This window comes from Polypterus senegalus, chromosome 13 (genome assembly GCF_016835505.1).
Source record: "Polypterus senegalus isolate Bchr_013 chromosome 13, ASM1683550v1, whole genome shotgun sequence".
Lineage (NCBI taxonomy): Eukaryota > Metazoa > Chordata > Cladistia > Polypteriformes > Polypteridae > Polypterus > Polypterus senegalus.
This window is the reverse complement of record NC_053166.1, coordinates 10,074,881-10,098,317: the sequence shown is the minus strand read 5'-3', so window position 1 is coordinate 10,098,317 and position 23,437 is coordinate 10,074,881. Positions and strand designations below refer to the sequence as shown.

The 23,437-nt window shown below is 45.3% G+C and overlaps 1 protein-coding gene across 1 annotated transcript in view; it reads right to left on the bottom strand.

The window, feature by feature from the left end:
- LOC120542905 (A disintegrin and metalloproteinase with thrombospondin motifs 2-like) overlaps positions 1-23,437 on the bottom strand; it is a 544,393-nt gene that overhangs the window by 500,712 nt on the left and 20,244 nt on the right. The window contains exon 2 of the mRNA XM_039775628.1: positions 6,602-6,966. Coding sequence (XP_039631562.1) covers positions 6,602-6,966 — 365 coding nt within the window. The remainder of the gene's footprint in view (positions 1-6,601; positions 6,967-23,437) is intronic.

Genomic DNA, 23,437 nt, shown 5'->3' with positions numbered 1-23,437 from the left:
CAGTACAGAAACTGCACTCGTTAAAGTAGTAAATGACTTGCGGGTAAATGCAGACAGAGGCCATTTATCTGTTCTCATCCTCTTAGATCTGAGTGCTGCATTTGATACCATCGATCATAATATTCTTAGAAATGGCTGGGCCTATCTGGCAGGGTCTTAAATTGGTGTGAATTCTACCTGGCAGGTAGAAATTTTTTTGTTAGTTGTGGTAATTATACTTCAAAGACACATAATATACTATATGGTGTTCCACAAGGCTCTATCCTGGGTCCGCTGCTCTTTTCGATCTACATGCTTCCATTAGGTCAGATTATCTCGAGGCATAACGTGAACAACCTCAGCTATGCTGATGACACACAACCGTATTTATCAATTGCACCTGAAGACCCAGACTCTGCTGTTTCACTAAGACAATGTCTTACTTGTGTTTCTGAGTGGATAAGTAGTAATTTTCTCAAGCTAAATAAAGAAAAAACTGAAATTTGATTGATTGATTGGCAATAATGGATATAATGAGGTTATTAGAAATAAACTTAATGCATTAGGATTAAAAGTCAAGATGGAGGTAAAGAATTTAGGGGTAACTGTTGACTGTGACCTGAATTCTAAATCACATATTAATCAGATCACTAGGACAACATTTTTCACTTAAGAAATATAACAGTAGTTAGACTTCTTATATCATTGCAAGACGCTGAGAAATTAGTTCACACTTTTGTTTTCAGTCGACTAGGTTACTGTAATGCACTCCTCTCAGGACTACCCAAAAAAGACATAAATTGTTTGCAACGAGTGCAGAATACAGCAGCTAGAATCCTAACTAGGAAACGAAAATCTGAGCACATCTCTCCAGTTTTGATGTCACTACACTGGTTACCTGTGCCATTCAGAACTGACTTTAAAATACAGCTTATGGTTTACAAAGCCTTAAATAATCTCGCCCCATCTTATATATCGGAGTGTCTGACATCTTATATTCCAAATCGTAACCTCAGATCTTCAAATGGGGGCCTGCTTAGAATTCCAAGAACAAAACTTAAAAGAAGTGGTGAGGCGGGCGGCTTTCTGCTGTTATGCACCTCAAATCTGGAACAGCCTGCCAATAGGAATTCACCAGGCTGATACAATGGAGCACTTTAAAACACTGCTGAAAACACATTACTGTAACATGACCTTCTCATAACTTCATTTTAATTTAATCCTGATGCTCTGCATATTCAATTACTTATCACGGTTATTCATGGTGGCTCCAAAATCCGTACTAACCCCTACTCTCTCTCTTCTGTTCTTTTTCCAGTTTTCTGTGGTGGCGACCTGCACCACCACCACCTAATCAAAGCACCGTCATGTCCCTCCATTGATGGATTAAAAGGCCAGAAGTCCACTTGACCGTCATCATCAAGTCCTTCCATGAGAACCCTGAATGCCATGAGGACTGATCATTTATGTTAGGTAGAATTCCTAGAGGGGGCTGGGTGGTCTCGTGGCCTCGGAACCCCTGCAGATTTAATTTTTTCTCCAGCCGCCTGGAGATTTTTTCATTTTTTCTGTCCTCCCTGGCTATCGGACCTTACTCTTATTCTATGTTAATTAGTGTTCTCTATTTTTAATTCTTACTTTGTCTTTTTTTTTATTTCTTCATCATGTAAAGCACTTTGAGCTGCATTATTTGTATGAAAATGTGCTATAGAAATAAAAGTTGTTGTTGTTGTAACGTGTGACTCTCTGTCTTGCACCCCAAAACACGAAGCTGAGTCTCAGTACTTTAGCAACACCAGTGTTTATTTAGCTTGAAACAGGAACAGCACAGTTATTTATTGGAGTGGGATCTGCCACTCTCTCCTATACAGAGACACAGCAGTCAGGCAGGGTCAGGGCCAGGTTAGTGGCCAAGTAATACTGTGCCCTGCATTTATAATGTTCCTTGTATCACCCATCAACGGCAGGCGCTTATAGCACGTCCGCGATCTTTTTGGATTCGCTTTTGCGGCAAACTGCTACAGCACAGTTGAGAGTTTAGAAACCTTACAGTGCGTAAAGCATTTTTTTATTTTGTGTCCAAGTGTAGTGACTCTTCAGGCAAAAGCGACTGTCATTGGAGAGGTTCCTTGTTAAAGTCGCAAAAAAAGAAAAAGATTCCAGTGAGGCAACAGATATCAGGGATCCCGTTAGTTAGAGTGAAAGACGTCCTACACAATAACCCTCTTCTCTCTCGTCTCCCTCACACCAGCCACAATTCTTTTCAAAGGTAAAGTGCAGGTTAATTTGTTTTATGTATTTTGACTTTATATTTTGTATTAATCATTGTTATATGAATAGTTTTGGGTTGTGGAGCGGCACGGTGGCGCAGTGGTAGCTCTGCTGCCTCACATTTAGGAGATCCAGGTTCACTTCCCGGGTCCTCCCTGCATGGAGTTTGCATGTTTTCCCCATGTCCTCTGGGTACTCTGGTTTCCTCCCACAGTGCAAAGACATGCAGGTTAGATGCAATTCTAAATTGTGGTGGGTGTGTGTGCCCTGCGGTGGGCTGGCACCCTGTCTGGGGTTTGTTTCCTGCCTTGTGCCCTGTGTTGGCTGGGATTGGCTCCAGCAGACCCTCGTGACCTTGTAGTTAGGATATACCGGGTTGGATAATGGATGGATGGATAGTTTTGGGATGTGGAATGAATCACCCGAGTTTCCATTATTTCTTATGGGGAGATTCGCTTTGATATACGAGTGCTTTGGATTACAAGCACGTTTCCTGAATGAATAATGCCCGCAAACCAATGCACCACTGTATACAGGTATTTAGCCGGTATTAACAGTCTTTCCCCTAGAAAATGTTATTTGTGAATGCCACTGGTTGCTAACGGGTTCCCTTTTAAAAATTAACAATGATGTTTCAGGATTTAATAAATGTTTGGCCTTTCGGTGACGAGGCACGCAAGGTCCACATTTGACTCTTCCGTTATAAACTCGGCACCTACAAACCTGGGCAGAAAAGCAGGCGTCTCCTCAAATGCCATGAGCCCTTAAAAGCGGGTCACGCTTTCTTTCTTTTTTCTAAAAGTGAAGTTCACCTTCATCTCAGAAGGATGCATCAAACTAGTAAGAGCTCTTACAATTCTGGGGGGCACTCGCCGTCCTACTGCAGTCTCAGCATACAGCATCATGGAGGGTCTGGGCTCCTACCTGATGAATGGAACGGCAGAATAAGGTTCAGTTGTGCTAATGCGCCGTTTCATTAAAAGGAATGTAAAGTGCCATTTCATTATTGTTTGTTTTGTTGTAGCTGTTGCTATTTTCTTACAGTAAAACAAAATTGTAAAAACCCTAAAATCCAAATCAAGGTAAAATAAAACAGTGAAAACAGAAAATCAAATTCACAGAATTTGTGAAAAAATAAAACACATTTCATAGGGCCCTAGTAATGGGAGTGTCACAAAGGAAGCAAAAAGAACAATCCAATTTAAGCAAACAGTTCCATAGAGATGTCCCATAACTAGCACAGAGATTCCACTCATGCTGATGACAGCACTTCTGTTGTCCTTATGCCAACATGATACCCTTCAATACCTCCATGTTTGTGTTTTGAAGGAGCTCTCCTTGTACTTCCATGCGTCAACAGCCTTGAGCACCTCACGCCAAGCTCAATTACTGTAACCTCTAGTCATCTTGCCAGTCCAGGAGATGCTCCACAAAGAAAGGTCATTGCCAGTAATCCCTGCTGCCGTGCAGTGGCAACGTCACTTGATTTGCTTCTGAGCTAAAACCGAGATAGCCATGGACTTTACTGAGCTTCCTTTTAAAGTCAATCTCTATAGGGTGGTCAAGATTTAATTATGCAGTTTTCATTACGCTATAACTTATTAAGTTTATTACATAGAAAATCACCCGAAAAATCCTGGACCATTGAGAAGTGTGCAAACTGACGATATGAAGAATCGTCTCCGAGCCGAACTGGAATCGTCCCCGCATAAATCAAAGTCATCCAGATGATCTGGGATCTGTATAATTAGATCTGGACCACCCTGTAGATAATATTCACATACTTTGCACCAGGTCATCTTCAAAATGCCTCCAAACACCACATAAGATCCGCTGATGCTTGAAAGATAGAACCAGACTCGATTTCCTTTCCCTAATTATAAAATACGTTAGGAGCTTTCCCACCACAGGAACTTTTAACAGGATTCCCACTCCAGGAATTCAGGCCATATGTAGTTCCTGGAACTTTCTTTTAGCTCATATTTCAGTGTATGTACTGTTCGTCCAAACAAGGAGGGGCTCAGGCGATGAGTCGTGCTGATTGGTTGACCATAAGCACTGGCACCATCTTACAAATCTGTCAGTAGTTTGGAAGTGACGCATAACACTTCACACCACATCACTCTTTATAACCGTCTCTCTGGTGCGCCGTGCCATGCATCACATCAAGGCAATAATTGGGGAGGGCTGTCGGGGTGGTACCCCGTGAACTCCCAATCTCTTCTTTGCACAACACATATTTTGCACAAAGGTTACATGTCCTGTTGTGTGGTAGAAATGCAACACACAAAAAGCGGTCAGGGCCTACAACATACAGGAGCTCATTTGTTCCAGCAGTGGGAAAGCACCTAACGTGAAACTTACTGTAAGTTCCACTAACAGGTCTACTCTCCCATAATATTTTGCAGTGCTGATCGTGTGACCACAAGCACTGATGCCATCTTACAAATCTATTAGTAGTTTGAACTTTTGAAGAATTATCAGTGAAGACGGTGAAGATGAACTACCTCTCTGGTGCACCCATACACCCCATACATCCCATACACCAGATCACATCAAAGCCATAAGTAATGGCGGTGGTGGGGTGCCGCACCCCCCCTTGAACTCCCAAACTCTTCTTTTCGCATCACGTATTTTGCATAAGGGTCATATATTCTGTTCTGTGGTGGGAATGGAACACACAAAACCGGCCGGGGCCATAAGTTGCCCACGGCCCACACTGTAAAAGAACTCATGGGTTTCTGTGATAGGAATTTACCTAACGTGAACCTACTTTAAGCTCCACCAACAGATCTATTATCTCATAATGTTTTGCAGTGCTGATCAGTTGACCACAAGCACTGGTGCCATCTTATAAATTTGTAAGTAGTTTGGACTTTGTAGAGTTATCAGTGAAGAATGAGCATCACATCACTCTTCATAGCCTCCTCTCTGGTGCACCACGCCATGCACTGCATTGCATCAAATGGTGGTGGTGGTGGGGTGGCCACCCCCATTGAACTCCCATACTCTTCTTTTCGCATCACATATTTTGCATAAGGGCCACATATCCTGTTGTGTGGTGGGAATGCAACACACAAAACCGGCCAAGGCCCACATTGGAAAAGAACTCATTGGTTCCCACAGTGGGAATTTACCTATTGTGACCCTACTTTAAGCTCCTCCAACAGATCATCTATCCCATAATATTCTGCAGTGCTGATCGTCTGACCACAAGCAGTCGTGCCCTCTTACAAATATGTAAGTAGTTTGGACTTTGGAGAATTATCAGTGAAGATGGAGTAGTGAAGATGAACTACCTCCCACCACATCACATCAAAGCCTTAAGTGGTGGTGGTGGTGGGGGGGGTGTCTGTGAACTCCCAAACTCTTTTTTTTTTGCACATCACACATTTTGCATGAAAGTTACATGTCCTGTTGTGGTGTAGTGGGAAGGCAACACACAAAAGCGGCCAGGGGCCACAGAAGGTCCAGGGCCTACAGCGTGCTGGATCTCGGACAGATTCCAGCGGTGGGAAAGCATCTGTCGTGATCCTACTTTAAGCTCCACCAAACGATCTACTATCCCGCAATATTTTGCAGTGCTGATCATACGACCACAAGCACAGGTGCCATTTTACAAATCTATTAGTAGTCTGAACTTTGGAGAATTATCAGTGAAGATGCAGTGGTGAAGATGAACCACCTCTCTGGTGCACCATCCCATACACCGCATCTCAATGAAGCCATAAGTGGTGTTGGGAGGATTCTCCATGAACTCTCAAAATCTTCTTTGCATATCACATATTTTGCATGAAAGTTACATGTCCTGATGTGGTGCGGTGGGAACACAACCCACGAAAGCAGCCAGGGGCCACAAGTGGTCCAGGGCCTACAGCGTACAGGAACTCATTGGTCGCCATGGTGGGAAAGCATCTGTGGTACACCTACTTTAAGCTCCATCGTCAGATCGTCTCTCTCTTAAGATTCTGCAGTGTCTCAGTACAGATAATAGAACTGACAAGTTCACCAGAACCTCTGCCTCAATGAGGCCTACACACCTTCATCTGATTGCACCTTACTGGTAACTTCAGCAGCTTCAAAGTGAACACATTGTCATCTGAAACTTCATGTTCATTATAGTCTTACTATGTAATGCAAAACAATCTTCACCAAAAAGAGAAATACAGATAGCTGAGAGTGAAGCCTTCCCAACAGAAATAACGGTCATAAATCGACCGCTGACATGTGGAAAGCTGTTAAACGATATTCCAGAAACAATGACAGCTGCGAGGCTTTGACGTTGACAATACTGTTCAAGCATCTTCAACGGAAGCAATAACCAGCGCTACTGATTTGAAAAGGGACTTACCAGACCATCGCAGTTGCTTAAAGCAACGGAGGCTCCCTGCACATCTGTGATATCTCCAACATAAAGGCAGTCTCCAACCAAGGGCTCTGAGTGCGTCACATTAGAATCCTCCTGCCACTCCATCTTAGCTCCAGGTGCCACCAAGCGAGAGTTTAATCGCAGCCTCAGGTGAAATTCTTTGCCAAACACTGTCACATTGAAGAACATTCTTTCATTGTCATGGCTGGCACGAGAACCTTCTGTGTCCCTACGACTGCGTCTCTCGGCAGGAGCTGCAGACACAGAGTGGGACACAAATCTGCCCTCCGAGTCGGTTCTGACTGGACTGACAACTCCATACTCTTGTATGATGTCCCTCAGAGAATCTGAAAAGAGAGAAAAATGACCACATGACATCAGCCACTTCGAACATTGTCACCAGCAATGGTGCACCTCATATTAACAGAGCATTTACAGCCGTGCCAACATCCACTTCCACAAAAATACGCTTTTGCTTAATATGCCTGAGTGTAGCAAAGTGGCATGAAAACACAATAACTGGCACAAGCGTCTCACAGAGTTGGCATGTTCTCCCCAAGTGTGTGTTGAGGATATTCCAATCTCCTCCCATATGTACAATGAAATTACAGAGTATTCAGACCCTTTCACTGTCTTCTCACATCATTGTGTCATAGATTTAATGTTAAATGGATACATAGGCCATTTTTTGCCCACCACCCTACACTCAAAAAAAACCCATAATGACAAAATGACAACAAATCAATAACTGAAATCTCTCATTCCTGGACCCTTCATTCAGTACTTGGTTGAAGCCCCTTAACAATTCCAGCTTCATGCTTTCTTGGGTAAGTCTCTAGAAACTTGACGCACCTGCACTTGGGAATTTGATCCCACTCCTCCTGGCAGATCCTTTCAAGCCCTATTACACTGCATGGGAAGTGTCTGTAAACTGCCATCATCAGGTCTCTCCACTGTCACGTGTCTGTGCAAGAGGGACAGTTTAACGGCTTGGGTGACAGTAATTCTCCACCAAGACAGGAGGTGACGCGATGTAATAACGATTTCTCTTTTCCTCCCCCTGCACAAAAAAAGACTGACGGCTTTTCCGCTTTTGACATCACTTCTGGACCCACCTCGTTCCCCCCCAGAATGCCTCATAAAGCAGAAGAGCCAACGTTTTGGGCCATCGACCTGAACTACACTGAAGACTCATTCTGCGTTTTACACACATTTTTTATTTAAAATCATTTTTTCAGTTAAAAGAGGGTTGGCTGCAAGGAGCCCCATTGTCTGGCTTTCCCTTTACACCACACATAGTCTATGAGATTTAAGTTTAGGGCACTCCAGAACACTCAGACTTGTCCAAAAGCCACTCCAGGTCATTGTCATGCTGAAGGGTGAACCTTTGTCCCAGTCTGATGGTGGGTGTACTCTGGAGCAGGTTCTCTTCAAAGTCCTTCTGCATTTGGCTTCATTCATCTTTCTCCATCCAGCAGTCCCTGCACTCCCATAACACCATGCTGCCACCACAATGCTTCACCGTCGTGATGGTATTAGGAACTGATGGTATTAGGACTGAATTTCTGCCCAAAGAGTTCAAAGTTTGACTCATCAGATTGGAGAATCTTTCTCCTCGTGCTATCAGGATCCTTTAAATGCCATTTGGCAAACTCCAACAACCGCCATAAATACCTGATTGAACGGAGAACCAATGAGATGGTTATCCTTTCAGCAGGTTCTCCCATCTCAGTAGAGGATATCTGAAGCTCTGTTAGAATGAGGACTGGGTGATCGTTGGGTTTATTGGTCCCCACTTGGACTAAGGCTCTTTTTGCCTGGTTACTCAGTTTGGCCAGATAGTCAGCTCTAAGAAGGGGAGTCCTGGTGTTTCCAAACTTCCCCCATTTCACAATTATTGAGCCACTATGCCCCTGGAAGAACTCAAAGAAAATGCTCGATTCCCCCTTGCCCTGATCTCTGACCCACCAGGTCTACAGAGAGTTCCTTGGACTTTGTGGCTATTTTTTATGAATTGTGGTACCTTCGATGCAGAGGTAGACATCCAATCACTTCAGTTTGCCACAGGTGGACATCAATCCTTAGAAGAATTCCTTAGAAGGTTGGCGTCTTTCAACATCTGCAATAAGATGCTACAGATGTTCTACCAGACGGTTGTGGAGAGTACCCTCTTCTATGCGGTGGTGTGCTGGGGAGGCAGTATAAAGAAGAAGGACGCCTCACACCTGGACAAACTGGTGAGGAAAGCAGGCTCTTCTGAAGGCACGGGGCTGGGCAGTTTGATATCCGTGGCAGAGCGATGGGCACTGGGCAGACTCCTGTCAATCATGGAGAATCCACTGCATCCAATGAACAGGATCATCTCCACACAGAGGAGCAGCTTCAGCAACAGACAGACTGCTGTCACCATCCTGCTCCACTGACAGACTGAGGATACCCCACACTATGCGACTCTTCAATTCCACCCCAGGGGGGTAATCGCTAACATTATTCAAATACATTATCTGTTTTTAAATGCATTTTTATTACTCTTTAATTTAATGTTGTTTTTTTGCTGCTGGAGTATGTGAATTTCCCCTTGGGATTAATAAAGTATCTATCTATCTATCTATCTATCTATCTATCTATCTATCTATCTATCTATCTATCTATCTATATACTATCTTTATCTATCTATCTGCCTTTCTATCTGTCTGTCTATCTATCTATCTATCTATCTATCTATCTATCTATCTATCTATCTATCTATCTATCTATCAAGTTCTAGAAACATCTCAACGAGAATCAAAGCAAACAGGAGGCACGTGAACAAAATTTGGAGTAACAAGGCAAAGGGTCCCTAATTCTTCTAGGAAGGAGAGATTTCAGTTTTTGATGTTTAATACATTTGCAAACCTTTTCTGAAAACCTGTTTTCACTTTATCATTATGGGCCATTGAGTCTAGTGTTATGGGTAAAAATGGAAAATTTCTCTATTTCAAATGAAATCTAAGACAGAATTAAGTGGAGAGACAGCAAAAGGGTCTGAAAATATTCTGAATACTCAGTAGAAGTTGTGTGATAAACTTAGAGAGCGATTCTAAAGAGTGAGTGCTGGGCCAGTAAAGGCTTCTACTGCGCAACCAGTGCTGCTGGGATGATCTCCACAAAGCCTGTAATGGACAAAGCAGCCTCATAATATGAGTGAAAGCACTACTTTGGACTTTTCTGTTTTTTAAATTGCAAAAGAAAAACCAATTTGCATTTTTCTTCTTTCTTTTTGCTGAATGCTAACACAGCAAAATGCAGAGGAAGAATTGGAAGTTCCTACCTAATGTCACACAAATAGAAATTTCCAAGCGAAAGCCACATGAGAACAGTCTGATCAATAAAGACACTGCTTTAATAAGAGGGAGGGTCCTGCTCTCACTTGAAGAGTGCCCACCTTGCTAAATTAAGGCAAATGAATGCTATGGTAGACAAAACATTGAAATAACGTGATTATTTCACTAATAATATACATCGTAATATATCCGCTAAATGTCTGCAAGAATACAATTAATACTGCAAGCTCATGGCAAGTATGGGGAGTCTGGCAGAATCTTCATCTGTCTGGTGGAAGGCAAACTTCAATTAAATTAGAGCTGAGGACAGCAGTGAGACAGCAGCTTCACACTCGGCTCTGATGAAAGGAAGGAAAACAAAAGACAACCAATTGGGCAGACAGATCAACATGAAAGATACTATAAGTATAGATAGATAGATTTGAAAGGCACTATATAATACAAATATAGATAGATAGATAGATAGATAGATAGATAGATAGATAAGCAAGGCACTATATAATACAACTATAGCTATAGATATGAAAGGCACTATATAATAGATAGATAGATAGATAGATAGATAGATAGATAGATAGATAGATAGATAGGAAAGGCACTATATAATAGATAGATAGATAGATAGATAGATAGATAGATAGGAAAGGCACTATATGATAGATAAATAGATAGATAGATAGATAGATAGATAGATAGATAGATAGATAGATAGATAGATAGATAGATAGATAGATAGATAAGGATAGGCACTACTTGATAGATAGATATGAAAGGCACTATATAATACAAATATAGCTATAGATATGAAAGGCACTATATAATACAAATATAGCTATAGATATGAAAGGCAGTATATGATAGATAGATAGATAGATAGATAGATAGATAGATAGATAGATAGATAGATAGATAAGGATAGGCACTATATAGAGACAGATCTGATTGGCACTATATAAACAGACTGAAACCTGCAAAACGCTGTATGTCATAGATTGATAAATACTACTTTTAGAAATTTTTATTAAATTAAACAATAACACAAAAATAATACATTTAAATATATTCAATTTACATCTACTCATAGATAGATAGATAGATAGATAGATAGACTAGTATATATGGCACTTCTCATACAGCGACTTAACCATTCATATAATAAAGAAGGTTTTGTCGAGTGTAGAATTTGTCTGACAGTAAATCCTCATACTTTTCGAGTTGCTCAGGTAGAAGAGGATGCTGACGAGCTACCAAGATGTCTGCAGGCTAATGCAGCTGCTCCCCCCCTTCTAAGCACTTTCCCCAGCCCTTGTCCCGCTGCAGACATGTGTGTGCGTGTGTAAGTACTGTGTGGAGTTGTGCCTCCCACCGCCTAATGGGTAATTAAACGCTGTCAAAACAGACATAAACACAGGTGTAGCGTCCTGACGTTTTTTTGTGATGGAATAGAAACTCAACTGGCAGCAGGATATAAGGTCAACAAGGTTTATTGTGTAAATGTAATGGATGTGATGTCCTGGCCTTCACTCACTGCTGCTGGGACAGACTCCAGAACTCTGCGGTGACATTCCGGAGGAGCCCACTTCGACAATGGATGGACAGACTTTATCCTTTGACTGGCCCTGAGCTTCTCGCGTGTCCTATTGTGCAGCTCCTTTGAACTGAATGGCTCTCGTTCAGAAAAGCAGCACCGCAGCCTCCCCTCCAAAAGACACTGCAGTGACTCTGAGCACATCTTGTGTGCAATGGAACACACACTTGACTTTATTTTTGATTTGTGCATATTCTTTACTTAATGATACATCTGACTGAACTGAATCAAAATCACAATGAATGCTAAAATGAAACGAAAGCCCTCAAGCTGACAGAGTGTCTGGGTGTAAAATACAACAATCATTTATTTCCCCAGTATTATGACAGGAAGGCAGCCTGCCTCAGCAAGCTCACTATCCGCCCTTTGAATGACATGGACATCTGTTATGAAAAAGAGACAATGTTCAATAAAATATGAATTTAAACAGGTATCAGGGGTATAAAAATATTTGAATCAAATTAATTATTGCTGTAATATGATTATGAGGACTGATGAGGTGTCTTGTGACATATGTAAAAGCTTCTTCTTTATCTTTTCCCATGTCTATGTGTGATCAGCCTTCTCCATACATCTCAGTCCTGCATCCCCCCCAGACACTCTTTTCCTTCAGATCTTCTTTTCCTTTATCCATCCACTTCAGCTTTGCAAACACACACTTTCTCTCCCCCTGGACTTCCATTCCCATCACTCGTTTGCCCACATCTTCATTGTCTGTCTTCATGACACACTCATACTACCTCAATCTACCATCCTGTAGTCTCTACAAATTCTCTCCCACTTTTGCAGTACCCCTGATGGTCTCATGTCTTATTCTGTCATTTTTTCCATCTCCGCCTTCTCACTTCTGCCACATTCAACTTCTTCTCCTGCTGTACTCCCCTTTACTTCCCGTGTCTCGGCTCCACACATCATTGATGGTCTTAACCTTCGCCTTCATTCTTCGATCACACAACACTCATGATACCTTTTTCCAATTGATCCATCCACACCACACTCTACGGGTCATTTCTTCATCTAATTCTCCATCTTGGGCTAAAACTGATCTGAGATATTTCAGCTTCTACACTCTTTTCAATGGCTCTCTCTGCAGGCTGACTTTTGAATCTTGATCACCTATAAACCTCAGATAGTCTGTCTTGTTCCTCCTATTTATCTTCAATCCTCCATCTTCCAAAGCCCTTTTCCCTTCTTCCAACTTTCTCTCCACTTCCTCTCTTTTATGGCATTTCACAACACAATGTCCTCAGCACAAAGTCTGCACCGGGGGGACTAGTCTTTTATCCCATAAGTCAACACATCCATAAGCAGACCAAAGAGGTAAGGACTTCAAGCAGAACCCCTGGTGTAGACCTCCTCTAACTGAGATCTTGTCTTTCACTCCTAACTGAGTCCTCACTCCCTCATACATATCCTGGACAAGCCTCACACTCCACTCTGGTCCTCCTTTCTCTCTCATGCACCTCCAGACCTCTTGATGTGGCACCTTCTCCAAATCAATGATCACCATATGTAAACCTTTCCGTTTTCCTTGATGCTTCTCTATCAGCTGTCTCAATGCAAAGACTCCATCAGTCATTCCTCTCCATTGGCATAAAACCCAACTGCTCCTCACCTATGGTGGTCTCTTCCCTAAAGTTTCTCTCATGGTATGTGACATCAGCTTTTTCTTTCTGTTGTTTCCACAATCCTGATTATCATCTTTCTCCTTATAGATGGGTTCAATCCCACTGTTCCTCCACTCATCTGCCGTTCTCTCCTGTTCGTAGATCTTCTGCATTTGATCCCACAACACATCTACTCTCTCTTCTCCTAAACTCTTCCACAATTCTGCTGGTATTTCATCCGGTCCTGTTGACTTTCCATTTTTCATTCTTTTCAGTGCCTCTTTTACTTCCTCCCTCCTTATTCTTAGTAATAGCCCTTCATCTGGGGCTCCATCCCTCAAATACTCTCCTTGAATTTATTTCATTCAACAGCTTTTCAAAATACCTAAAAATTATTTTTATAATATACTAGCTCTGCCCATGTAGTAGTAAAACAAAACAAACTTTAAAAATCAATAAAAAAAAATGTTAAAATATAATTTGCATTGAGAGGAATTAAAATTGATAGCTTTCGTATCCGAGGGACTCTTGATATACAATATTTTTGGTTTCGCTATCGGAGCGAGGACACTTAGGTTTCTTGGGGAAATAACCCAGGAGAAAGCGAGGTAAAGCTGACCATTCAAGAAGCATGCTGAGAAAAGATCAACCCCTGCCAACTTGAGGGTCTGTCCCTGGGCCTTGTTAATTGACATTGCAAAGCAAACCTTCACTGGGAACTGTAATGTCTTGAGTTGAAAGGGCACATCCGTCGTGATTAGAGGATTACTAGCGATTAAAACCCTCAGACTGACTCGAACGGAGGCTGGCGCGTGAGTGAGGAAGGCCTCAACTGCTTCCCCCTCCCCTCGGCCCGTAGCCTCTATCTCGGATTCATGCAAGCGAACTATGATTCTTAGCACAATGAGAGAAGTCACAAAATCAACCGGAATGTTCAAGCAAATTATAGAAAAAACCCGATCTAAATCCGTTAGGTAGTTCTCTCGTTCACCAGCTAAGCAGAAGTAAGGTAAGCTCCAAGGCTGGCACGAGAGTAAGGAGTGCCCCGCTCGGGTCCCCACCCCTGACATCATGCTTCTCCCTCCTCTCGGCCTGCAGCCTCTATCTCAGATTAGCGCAAAATAATTGCTCCTGTATCCTATGATACTAAGTTCGATGAGAAAATCAACCCGGAATGTTCAAGCAAATTATAGAAAGAAACCTGATCTAAATTATCTAAATTAAGTAGTCACTCTATTAAAAAGCAGACAGACAGAAAGACGTATGTTGGATTATATATATATATATATATATATATATATATATATATATATATATATACATATATATATATATATACACATATATACAGTGGTGTGAAAAACTATTTGCCCCCTTCCTGATTTCTTATTCTTTTGCATGTTTGTCACACAAAATGTTTCTGATCATCAAACACATTTAACCATTAGTCAAATATAACAGAAGTAAACACAAAATGCAGTTTTTAAATGATGTTTTATTATTTAGGGAGAAAAAATCCAAACCTACATGGCCCTATGTGAAAAGTAATTGCCCCTGAACCTAATAACTGGTTGGGCCACCCTTAGCACCAATAACTGCAATAACTTTGCTTATGATAACTTGCAATGAGTCTTTTACGCTCTGGAGGAATTTTGGCCCACTCATCTTTGCAGAATTGTTGTAATTCAGCTTTATTTGAGGGTTTTCTAGCATGAACCGCCTTTTAAGATCATGTCATAGCATCTCAATTGGATTCAGGTCAGGACTTTGACTAGGCCACTCCAAAGTCTTCATTTTGTTTTTCTTCAGCCATTCAGAGGTGGATTTGCTGGTGTGTTTTGGGTCATTGTCCTGTTGCAGCACCCAAGATCGCTTCAGCTTGAGTTGACGAACAGATGGCGGACATTCTCCTTCAGGATTTTTGGTAGACAGTAGAATTCATGGTTCCATCTATCACAGCAAGCCTTCCAGGTCCTGAAGCAGCAAAACAAGCCCAGACCATCACACTACCACCACCATATTTTACTGTTGGTATGATGTTCTTTTCTGAAATGCTGTGTTCCTTTTACGCCAGATGTAACGGACATTTGCCTTCCAAAAGTTCAACTTTTGTCTCATCAGTCCACAAGGTATTTTCCCAAAAGTCTTGGCAATCATTGAGATGTTTCTTAGCAAAACTGAGACGAGCCCTAATGTTCTTTTGCTTAACAGTGGTTTGCGCCTTGGAAATCTGCCATGCAGGCCGTTTTGCCCAGTCTCTTTCTTATGGTGGAGTCGTGAACACTGACCTTAATTGAGGCAAGTGAGGCCTGCAGTTCTTTAGACGTTGTCCTGGGGTCTTTGTGACCTCTCGGATGAGTCGCCTCTGCACTCTTGGGGTCATTTTGGTCGGCCGCCACTCCTGGGAAGGTTCACCACTGTTCCATGATTTTGCCATTTGTGGATAATGGCTCTCACTGTGGTTCGCTGGAGTCCCAAAGCTTTAGAAATGGCTTTATAACCTTTACCAGACTGATAGATCTCAATTACTTCTGTTCTCATTTGTTCCTGAATTTCTTTGGATCTTGGCATGATGTCTAGCTTTTGAGGTGCTTTTGGTCTACTTCTCTGTGTCAGGCAGCTCCTATTGAAGTGATTTCTTGATTGAAACAGGTGTGGCAGTAATCAGGCCTGGGGTGGCTACGAAATTGAACTCAGGTGTGATACACTACAGTTAGGTTATTTTTAACAAGGGGCAATTACTTTTTCACACAGGGCCATGTAGGTTTGGGTTTTTTCTCCCTAAATAATAAAACCATCATTTAAAAACTGCATTTTGTGTTTACTTGTGTTATATTTGACTAATGGTTAAATGTGTTTGATGATCAGAAACATTTTGTGTGACAAACATGCAAAAGAATAAAAATCAGGAAGGGGGCAAATAGTTTTTCACACCACTCTATGTATATATATATATATATATATATATGTATATATATATATATATACATATATATATATACATATAGTAATCCCTCGCTATATCACGCTTCGACTTTCGCGGCTTCACTCTATCGCGGATTTTATATGTAAGCATAACTAAATATATAACACGGATTTTTCGCTGCTCCGCGGGTTCTGCGGACAATGTATCTTTTCACTTCCTTGTACATGCTTCCTCAGTTGGTTTGCCCAGTTGATTTCATACCAGTGACGCTATTGACGGATGACTGAGAAGCTAACCAATCAGAGCATGCAGTTAAGTTCCTGTGTGCTGAATGCAGTGTTAACCAGGAAGTCTTGTCTCGCTCATTCAGCATCAACGTGTTTCGCTGTGTAAAGAGTTAACTTTTGTGCTCTTTTGTGTTTATCTTTGTGCATAGTCAAGCACTTCATTATGGCTCCAAAATGATCTGCTCCTGTTACTTCTTTAGGGGCCATGCCCAAGCGGCAATGGAAGATGTTAACGAAAAGGTAAATGTTTTGCATTTGTTGAAGGAAGGGAAAATCTACACCGCTGAAGGACGCCATTGCAGCATCAATGAGACTACGATTCTTTTTATTTAAAAAGTAGGAAAGGAATATAAGATCTATGGCCGCAGTGTCCTTTTAACCAGGGCGCAAAACGAGTTGTAAGTGGATGTAATAAGGCAGTAGTCTGGATGGAATCTGCTTTAGGGATTTGGATTGAAGACTGCCAGAAGAAGAACAATGGCAGTGCTACACAATCGCCTGAAGTGGCTCCTTTAGAAGAGCTGTAACGCTCTCCTTTGTTGTGCAGTAAAATTAAACTCATTGTTATCGGACAAGTCATCGTGTCATTGTTGGTGAGTAACCATAATTAATTTTTTACTTACAGTACTTAGTTCATGTACGTACGTTTAGTGTCACTGTACACACATTTACTGTATGCTATTTTTCTTGCATTGTACGTATTTATTGCTGGTGGCCTGTCTATCGTAATGGCTGTAACATATGTGATATCGGAGACACTCGATATCTTTAAAATAATATTTAGGTTTTACTGTATATAAACAGTGTGTTTACATACATAATTTCAATGAATCTTACCTAATATCTAAGAGAATACAAAGGGTTTATGCTGTATAACTGTGCAGGGAATATTTATAAACAGCGTGGGAGATTTTATAAGGGATTAAAATATATAAAAATAACCATACAAACATATAGTTTTCACTTCGCGGATTTTCACCTATCGCGGGGGGGTCTGGAACGCAACCCCCGCAATCGAGGAGGGATTACTGTATACTGTATACCTACTCTATATACAGTATATATATATTGTGGCCCCGGCCGGGGCGGGAGCCCGGCCGGGACGCCCAGGAGGACGTGAGGAGGGCTTGTGCCTCCTCCAGACCGCGAGGGGCGCCCGTCCTGGTTCTGTTGGGGCCACGGGTTGAGGGCATGGAAGCCCTTCCCTGTAGGGGCCCGTGGTCACCGCCAGGCGGCGCCGATGCCGGTTTATCCCGGCGGTTGCCGGTCGGGCAGGAGCCCGGCCGGGGCTTGGAGGACCGGAGGAGGGCGAGTGCCTCCTCCAGACAGAGTGGGGGCGTCCGTCATGGTTAGGCAAGGGGCCTCGGGTACAGGGCTTTGAAGCCCAGCCCTGTAGGGACCCGTGGCCACCGCCAGGCGGCGCCCGTGCCTGATTATCCGGGAACCCGACACTTCCGCCACACCAGGAAGTGCCGGGGAAGACATTGTGGCGCCGGGAGAGCGCCCAGGAAGGCAGCCGACACTTCCGCCACGCTGTGGCGTGGCCAAGGATGGAGGAAGCACCTGGGGCTCATCCGGGGCATTATTTAAGGGGCCGCCTCCCTCCAGTCATTGGTGGAAGTCGGGAGGAAGCAGACGGAGCTGGAGAGAGAGGACGGGAGGCGGCCAGGACAAAGGCAAAGAGACTGTGGGCCCTGGACTTTGGGGAAATCAGTGCAAGAGGCACTGGGGTTCGTGAGTGCACGTGATTTATATGATTGTAAATAGTGTAAATAAACGGTGTGTGTGGTGAGCAAAATATGCTGTCCGTCTGTCTGTGCCGGGCCAGGTTTCACAGTGGTGTAGCCGGCAGGATGATCCGCCTGGTACAAGACGGGACCTGCTTCAAAATCAAATATTTCTGTGAACGGCCCGCGCAGCAGCGACCCACACACTGGCCGCAGGAGCGGCCCGTGCACGGCCCCGCGGGAGCGTTTTACCCCGGAAACCGCCGCCGGACCCGAGAAAGGCCATCCCCGGTGCGGAGGAGGAACGGACCTCGCTGGGCGCAGCGGCCCGGAGCCGCTTGTTGAGACGGACAGCCAGGCCGGGCGTGGCTTCGATGAAGGCCACACCGCAGGCAGGGGCCTCAGCACGACGGGATTCGGGAGGTGAGTACCCTGCCCCGCGGGTTGGATGTACCTTGTTCTCCGCAGGGAGGGACGAACCGGATCCGCCTGTGGCAGGAGCACGCTGGCCACGGGTTGTCGGCAGCGCGACGGCCGCTGAGAAGACCGCGAAGTCGGCCGCAGCTGCGGTGCGGCGAAGAGGCACGCCTCGCAGCCAAAACAGGGGAGACAAGATGGCCGCTGGCTGGAAGTCCCGCCGCTGACAGGCACGGGATTGGCCGGTGTGTCTTGGCGTGCCCGCCGATGATTGGATAGAGGCGGGCCCAAGGAACGCCAGTCTCGCGCCAAACCGAGACCCATTGGGCCAGAGGGAGTGGCCCAGAGGAGGCAGGCGCGCGGGAGCTGATGGACAGGTAAGCCCACCGACGCCTGTCTCTCTTTCCACCAGCGGCTCGGCGCGGCGCCGGAGGAGTCCCTTCGCCCCGCCAAGCCGTCTTTAGAGGAGCTGCTACGTGTTCTCGCCGCGCAGTGTGAGCAGCTGATGGAGAAGGCGGTCGCGCTGGACTGACACCGAAAGTGAGACGGAGGATCGGCGCGCGCTGGAACCGGAGGCCGGCAGAACACGGCGGGGTGGTGAGTAGTACCGCCCCGTAAAGCAAGCGGGAGGTTTGCCAACATGGCTGTGACCGCTTACGGACGATCAGCTCCAAGTAAGCAACCTCCCGACAGCAGACGCCGCGGTGCAGACAGCTAGCGAGGCGAGGAGCTCAATATGCAGGGGCGGTAGGATCGGGCTGCTGAGTGCCCTGGGTCCTAGCGCCCTGCGCCCAAGCCTGCAACTGTCTCCCCGTCGCTCTGCCTGGACGCAGACGGGCTGGATTTGAGCTGCTGTGCTCAGACCCAGACCGCCAGCGTCCAAGAAAAGAAGGAGGAACCGGCGGGTGAATGCCGGTTCCTCCGATAGGGAGAGGACGCGGCGCTGGGTGCGCGCCCGAGAAAGGCCGTCTCTGTGCGGGCAGAGGAGATCCTGGGCGGCTGGGCGAGCCGCCTGCGAGCGTGCCGCGGACGCAGCGGGCGGGCATGGAACCTGCGGCGGAGGACTTCAGCAGGCAAGTTGGGGGCTGTCGGAGGGGGGCAGAGGCACGGTCGATACGGAGACCGACGGAGCGCTCGGGATGAGTGTCCTGGCTGTGCTTCTGGCCCTCCTTTTCTTTATTTTACAGGCCCGGCCCCGACGAGCGCTGAGGCCGACGCCGGCGGGACCTGCCCGCTTGAACGGAGCGCCCCGGGAGTGCTCCACGCCGGGAGGTTTACAGTGACCCGCTGGGGAACAGCGAAGGGTAGAGCGGCGCAGACCACAGGGGACGCTTTGCGCGGGCGAGGGTGCCGAAGACAGATGTCCCAGGGTGCCGTGTTGGACCCTGGGGACATAGTAGGACCCTCGCTGGGGACGTGCTGCCCGCTCGGTTGTGCCGCTCGACCCACGCGTCCTCGCTAGCGGTGGGGCATCTGTGGCCCCGCCGGGCGGAGCCCGCCGGGACGCCCAGGAGGACGTGAGGAGGGCTTGTGCCTCCTCCAGACCGCGAGGGGCGCCTGTCCTGGTTCTGTTGGGGCCACGGGTTGAGGGCATGGAAGCCCTTCCTGTAGGGGCCCGTGGTCACCGCCAGGCGGCGCCCGATGCCGGTTTATCCCGGCGGTTGCCGGTCGGGCAGGAGCCCGCCGGACGCTTGGAGGACCGGAGGAGGGCGAGTGCCTCCTCCAGACAGAGTGGGGCGTCCGTCATGGTTAGGCAGGGGCCTCGGTACAGGGCTTTGAAGCCCAGCCCTGTAGGGACCCGTGGCCACCGCCAGGCGGCGCCGGTGCCTGATTATCCCGGAACTCGACACTTCCGCCACACCAGGAAGTGCCGGGGAAGACATTGTGTGGCGCCGGAGAGCGCCAGGAAGGCAGCCGACACTTCCGCCACGCTGGGGCGTGGCTAAGGATGGAGGAAGCACCTGGGGCTCATCGGGGCATTATTTAAGGGGCCGCCTCCCTCCAGTCATTGGTGGAAGTCGGGAGGAAGCAGACGGAGCTGGAGAGAGAGGACGGAGGCGCCAGGACAAAGGCAAAGAGACTGTGGGCCCTGGACTTTGGGGAAATCAGTGCAAGAGGCACTGGGGTTCGTGGAGTGCACGTGATTTATATGATTGTAAATAGTGTAAATGAGCGGTGTGTGTGGTGAGCAAAATATGCTGTCCGCCTGTCTGTGCCGGGCCAGGTTTCACATATATATATATATATATATATATATATATATATATATATATATATATATATATATATACACTAGCAAAATACCCACGCTTCACAGCGGAGAAGTGAGTTAAAGAAGTTATGAAAAAGAAAAGAAAACATTTAAAAATAACGTAGCATATGCATATCCCATTATGTGGAAGGCGTGATAATGCGGGACGCAACTCCGCCTCACACGGCGACCGAGCTGCAGGCTATGGCCGTAAATATGGTCGAAAGTAGGTTCCAGTTATGACCGTTACACGTAGAATTTTGAAATGAAACCTGCTTAACTTTTGAAAGTAAGCTGTAAGGAATGAGCTGCCAAATTTCAGCCTTCTACCTCCACGGGAAGTTGGAGAATTAGTGACGAGTGAGTCAGTGAGGGCTTTGCCTTTTATTAGTATAGATAAAATCCTAAGCCTAAAAGTGCAATGATTTTGTGCAACGATTTAATTTGACATTTTTACTGAATGTCACGCTTTAAATCTGGCCTATTTTAAAACCTACATATATATGTTTGGTATCATTCTTTTCAGAGTTTATCGAACTTTAATGTGGTGTTGTTATATTTTCAGATTCTTATTTCGTTTTTAAATTATAAACTAAAAAATATCAAGAACTCACGTCCTGCGAGACAAAACTTTATGCCAAGAGATTTAACCATGTCCAGGGCCAGAAATAAAAGACAAAGAGTAGGGCAGCTGCTGTACAGGCTTTTCAATGTTTGAAGCGCCGCACGAGATGCAGATCACACAGCATGGCAGCACAGCAGCAAGCCAGCAGCTGATTGAGCAAAGAGGAGGTTAAAAAAAAAACTGTTTCCCATTGTATCAACGTTTAACAGTCTCCTTGGCGTGCGTTCAGCCCCCTCTTCACAATGCGAGCGGCAGAGGCGCAAAGTAGCTGGTGCGTAGCGCAGGCCGGATGGGTTGGCGAGCAAATGGAGCAGGGGGCAAACCACAAAAGTGGTTAATTAACAACAAGACGGCCCTTAATTTGGCACACCAAACATTTCATTTGGACTTGGGCATTCAACTCAGTTCAACGACAGTATGCTGCAGGTCATATACAGAGCGATGTTCCTCAGTCGAGGGGTTGTGACCCCCACCGGTGGGTCGTGTGCTGCTATTGAGCTACAATCATTGTATGAAAATGTGCAGGAATGACATGTTGTGGCTAAAGTCAAAAGCTAGGACACCAACACGGTCATCCTGTTTAATTAAAGTAGTCCAACAAAGAAAAACATGGCTCTTGGTGTTAAAATAATCAGCTTCTTGGGCAAAACAACACAAGTATTTGTCTCTTTGCCACCGAAAAGAAGGTCACCTGGTAGGTCGCTCTGAGCGCAAATGACTAATCCTTCCTGGCTGCTAGGCTTTTTATATCACACAAACCAGAAGAGGTGAAGCTAAACTCCCTGACTGAGCGGTTCCTCAGTGCTGCGTGGAGCAGAAGGAGAAGAGAATGTTAGCGACAGCGCCCCCTGTCACCCTGGCGGGTATCCCATCCCTCGATTGAGCCCATGAGGAGATCCTCCGATGTGCATGCATTAACAGCGCTATAGAAATAAATGTTATTGTTCTGATTGCTTGTAATCTTTATGGGATAAAGTGGGTCGTGAAGTGGGGGTCACACTCGATTTCGCTATTGTGCTAGAATCAAAAGGGGTTAAGGAACACTGATATACGGTACGAGAAGTACAAGGAGAGCATCTGTGATGATCCACAAGTAGCAACACTGCAGCTCGGATACACCAAGTTCTGGGAATGGGACAAATGTGCTAAAGAGTCTCATTAGAAAGAGCTGGCCCCGCAAGCATTTGGTTCCAGGATTGAAAAGATTTTTTTGCCTCCTCTTCATGGAAAACTTGGACCGATGCAAAATTTTGCGAAAGTGATGAGCAAGGAAGTTGAAGAATTTCAATATTTGAAGCAGATGTTCCCACAAATGAGTGATGGCCAAGATTAAGGAAGGCATTTTTTGTTGGTCCACAAAACAGGCACATCCTCCATGACAAAGGGGTTTGGAAAAGCCACTAGTGGGGCTGGGAGGAAATCGCAAAGTAGACATTCAAGGACGATGCTGAGAATCTTCTTGGCAACTCCAGAGCACCAAACTGTATCCAGCTGGCTGGCAACATGCGACAGGCGTTCAAAACCATAAAGTGGAACATGACGCTAAAGATTTATTTTCTGCCTTCACACTCAGATTTCTTCCCAGATGTTCTTGACAAACAGGGTCAAAGGTTTTCCCAGGACGTTGCAACAATGGAGCGGAATCCATAAATGGACGCTGAAACGAGAAGCGGCAAATGCTGTGTACAAACGAAAATCAGCAGCAAAATATCTTTTACACGGTTGGAGTACTGCAACGGGTCACCATCATTAAGGGTGTCATGTGTGTATGTTGCAGGACCTCGTCACAGACTCAGTCGAGATATTAATACTGTTACTTGCAGAGACAAGAGTGGGGGCACTGCCACTAACGCTGTCATCTCCTTTTCCCATAGTGCCGAGAAGCCGCCCGGTGAAGGCATTTGGCAGCACCCACTTTGGTCTCGATGCTATAAAATCCCCAACATCCCAGAAGGAGGCGTCACTTTTGGCCTGTGAGACGGAGCTCCATTAAAGACCAACAGATCCTTACCAAAATCTTATTTTGGATTCCCTGCAGGAAGAATGTGCGCCAACGCACGCCATTTT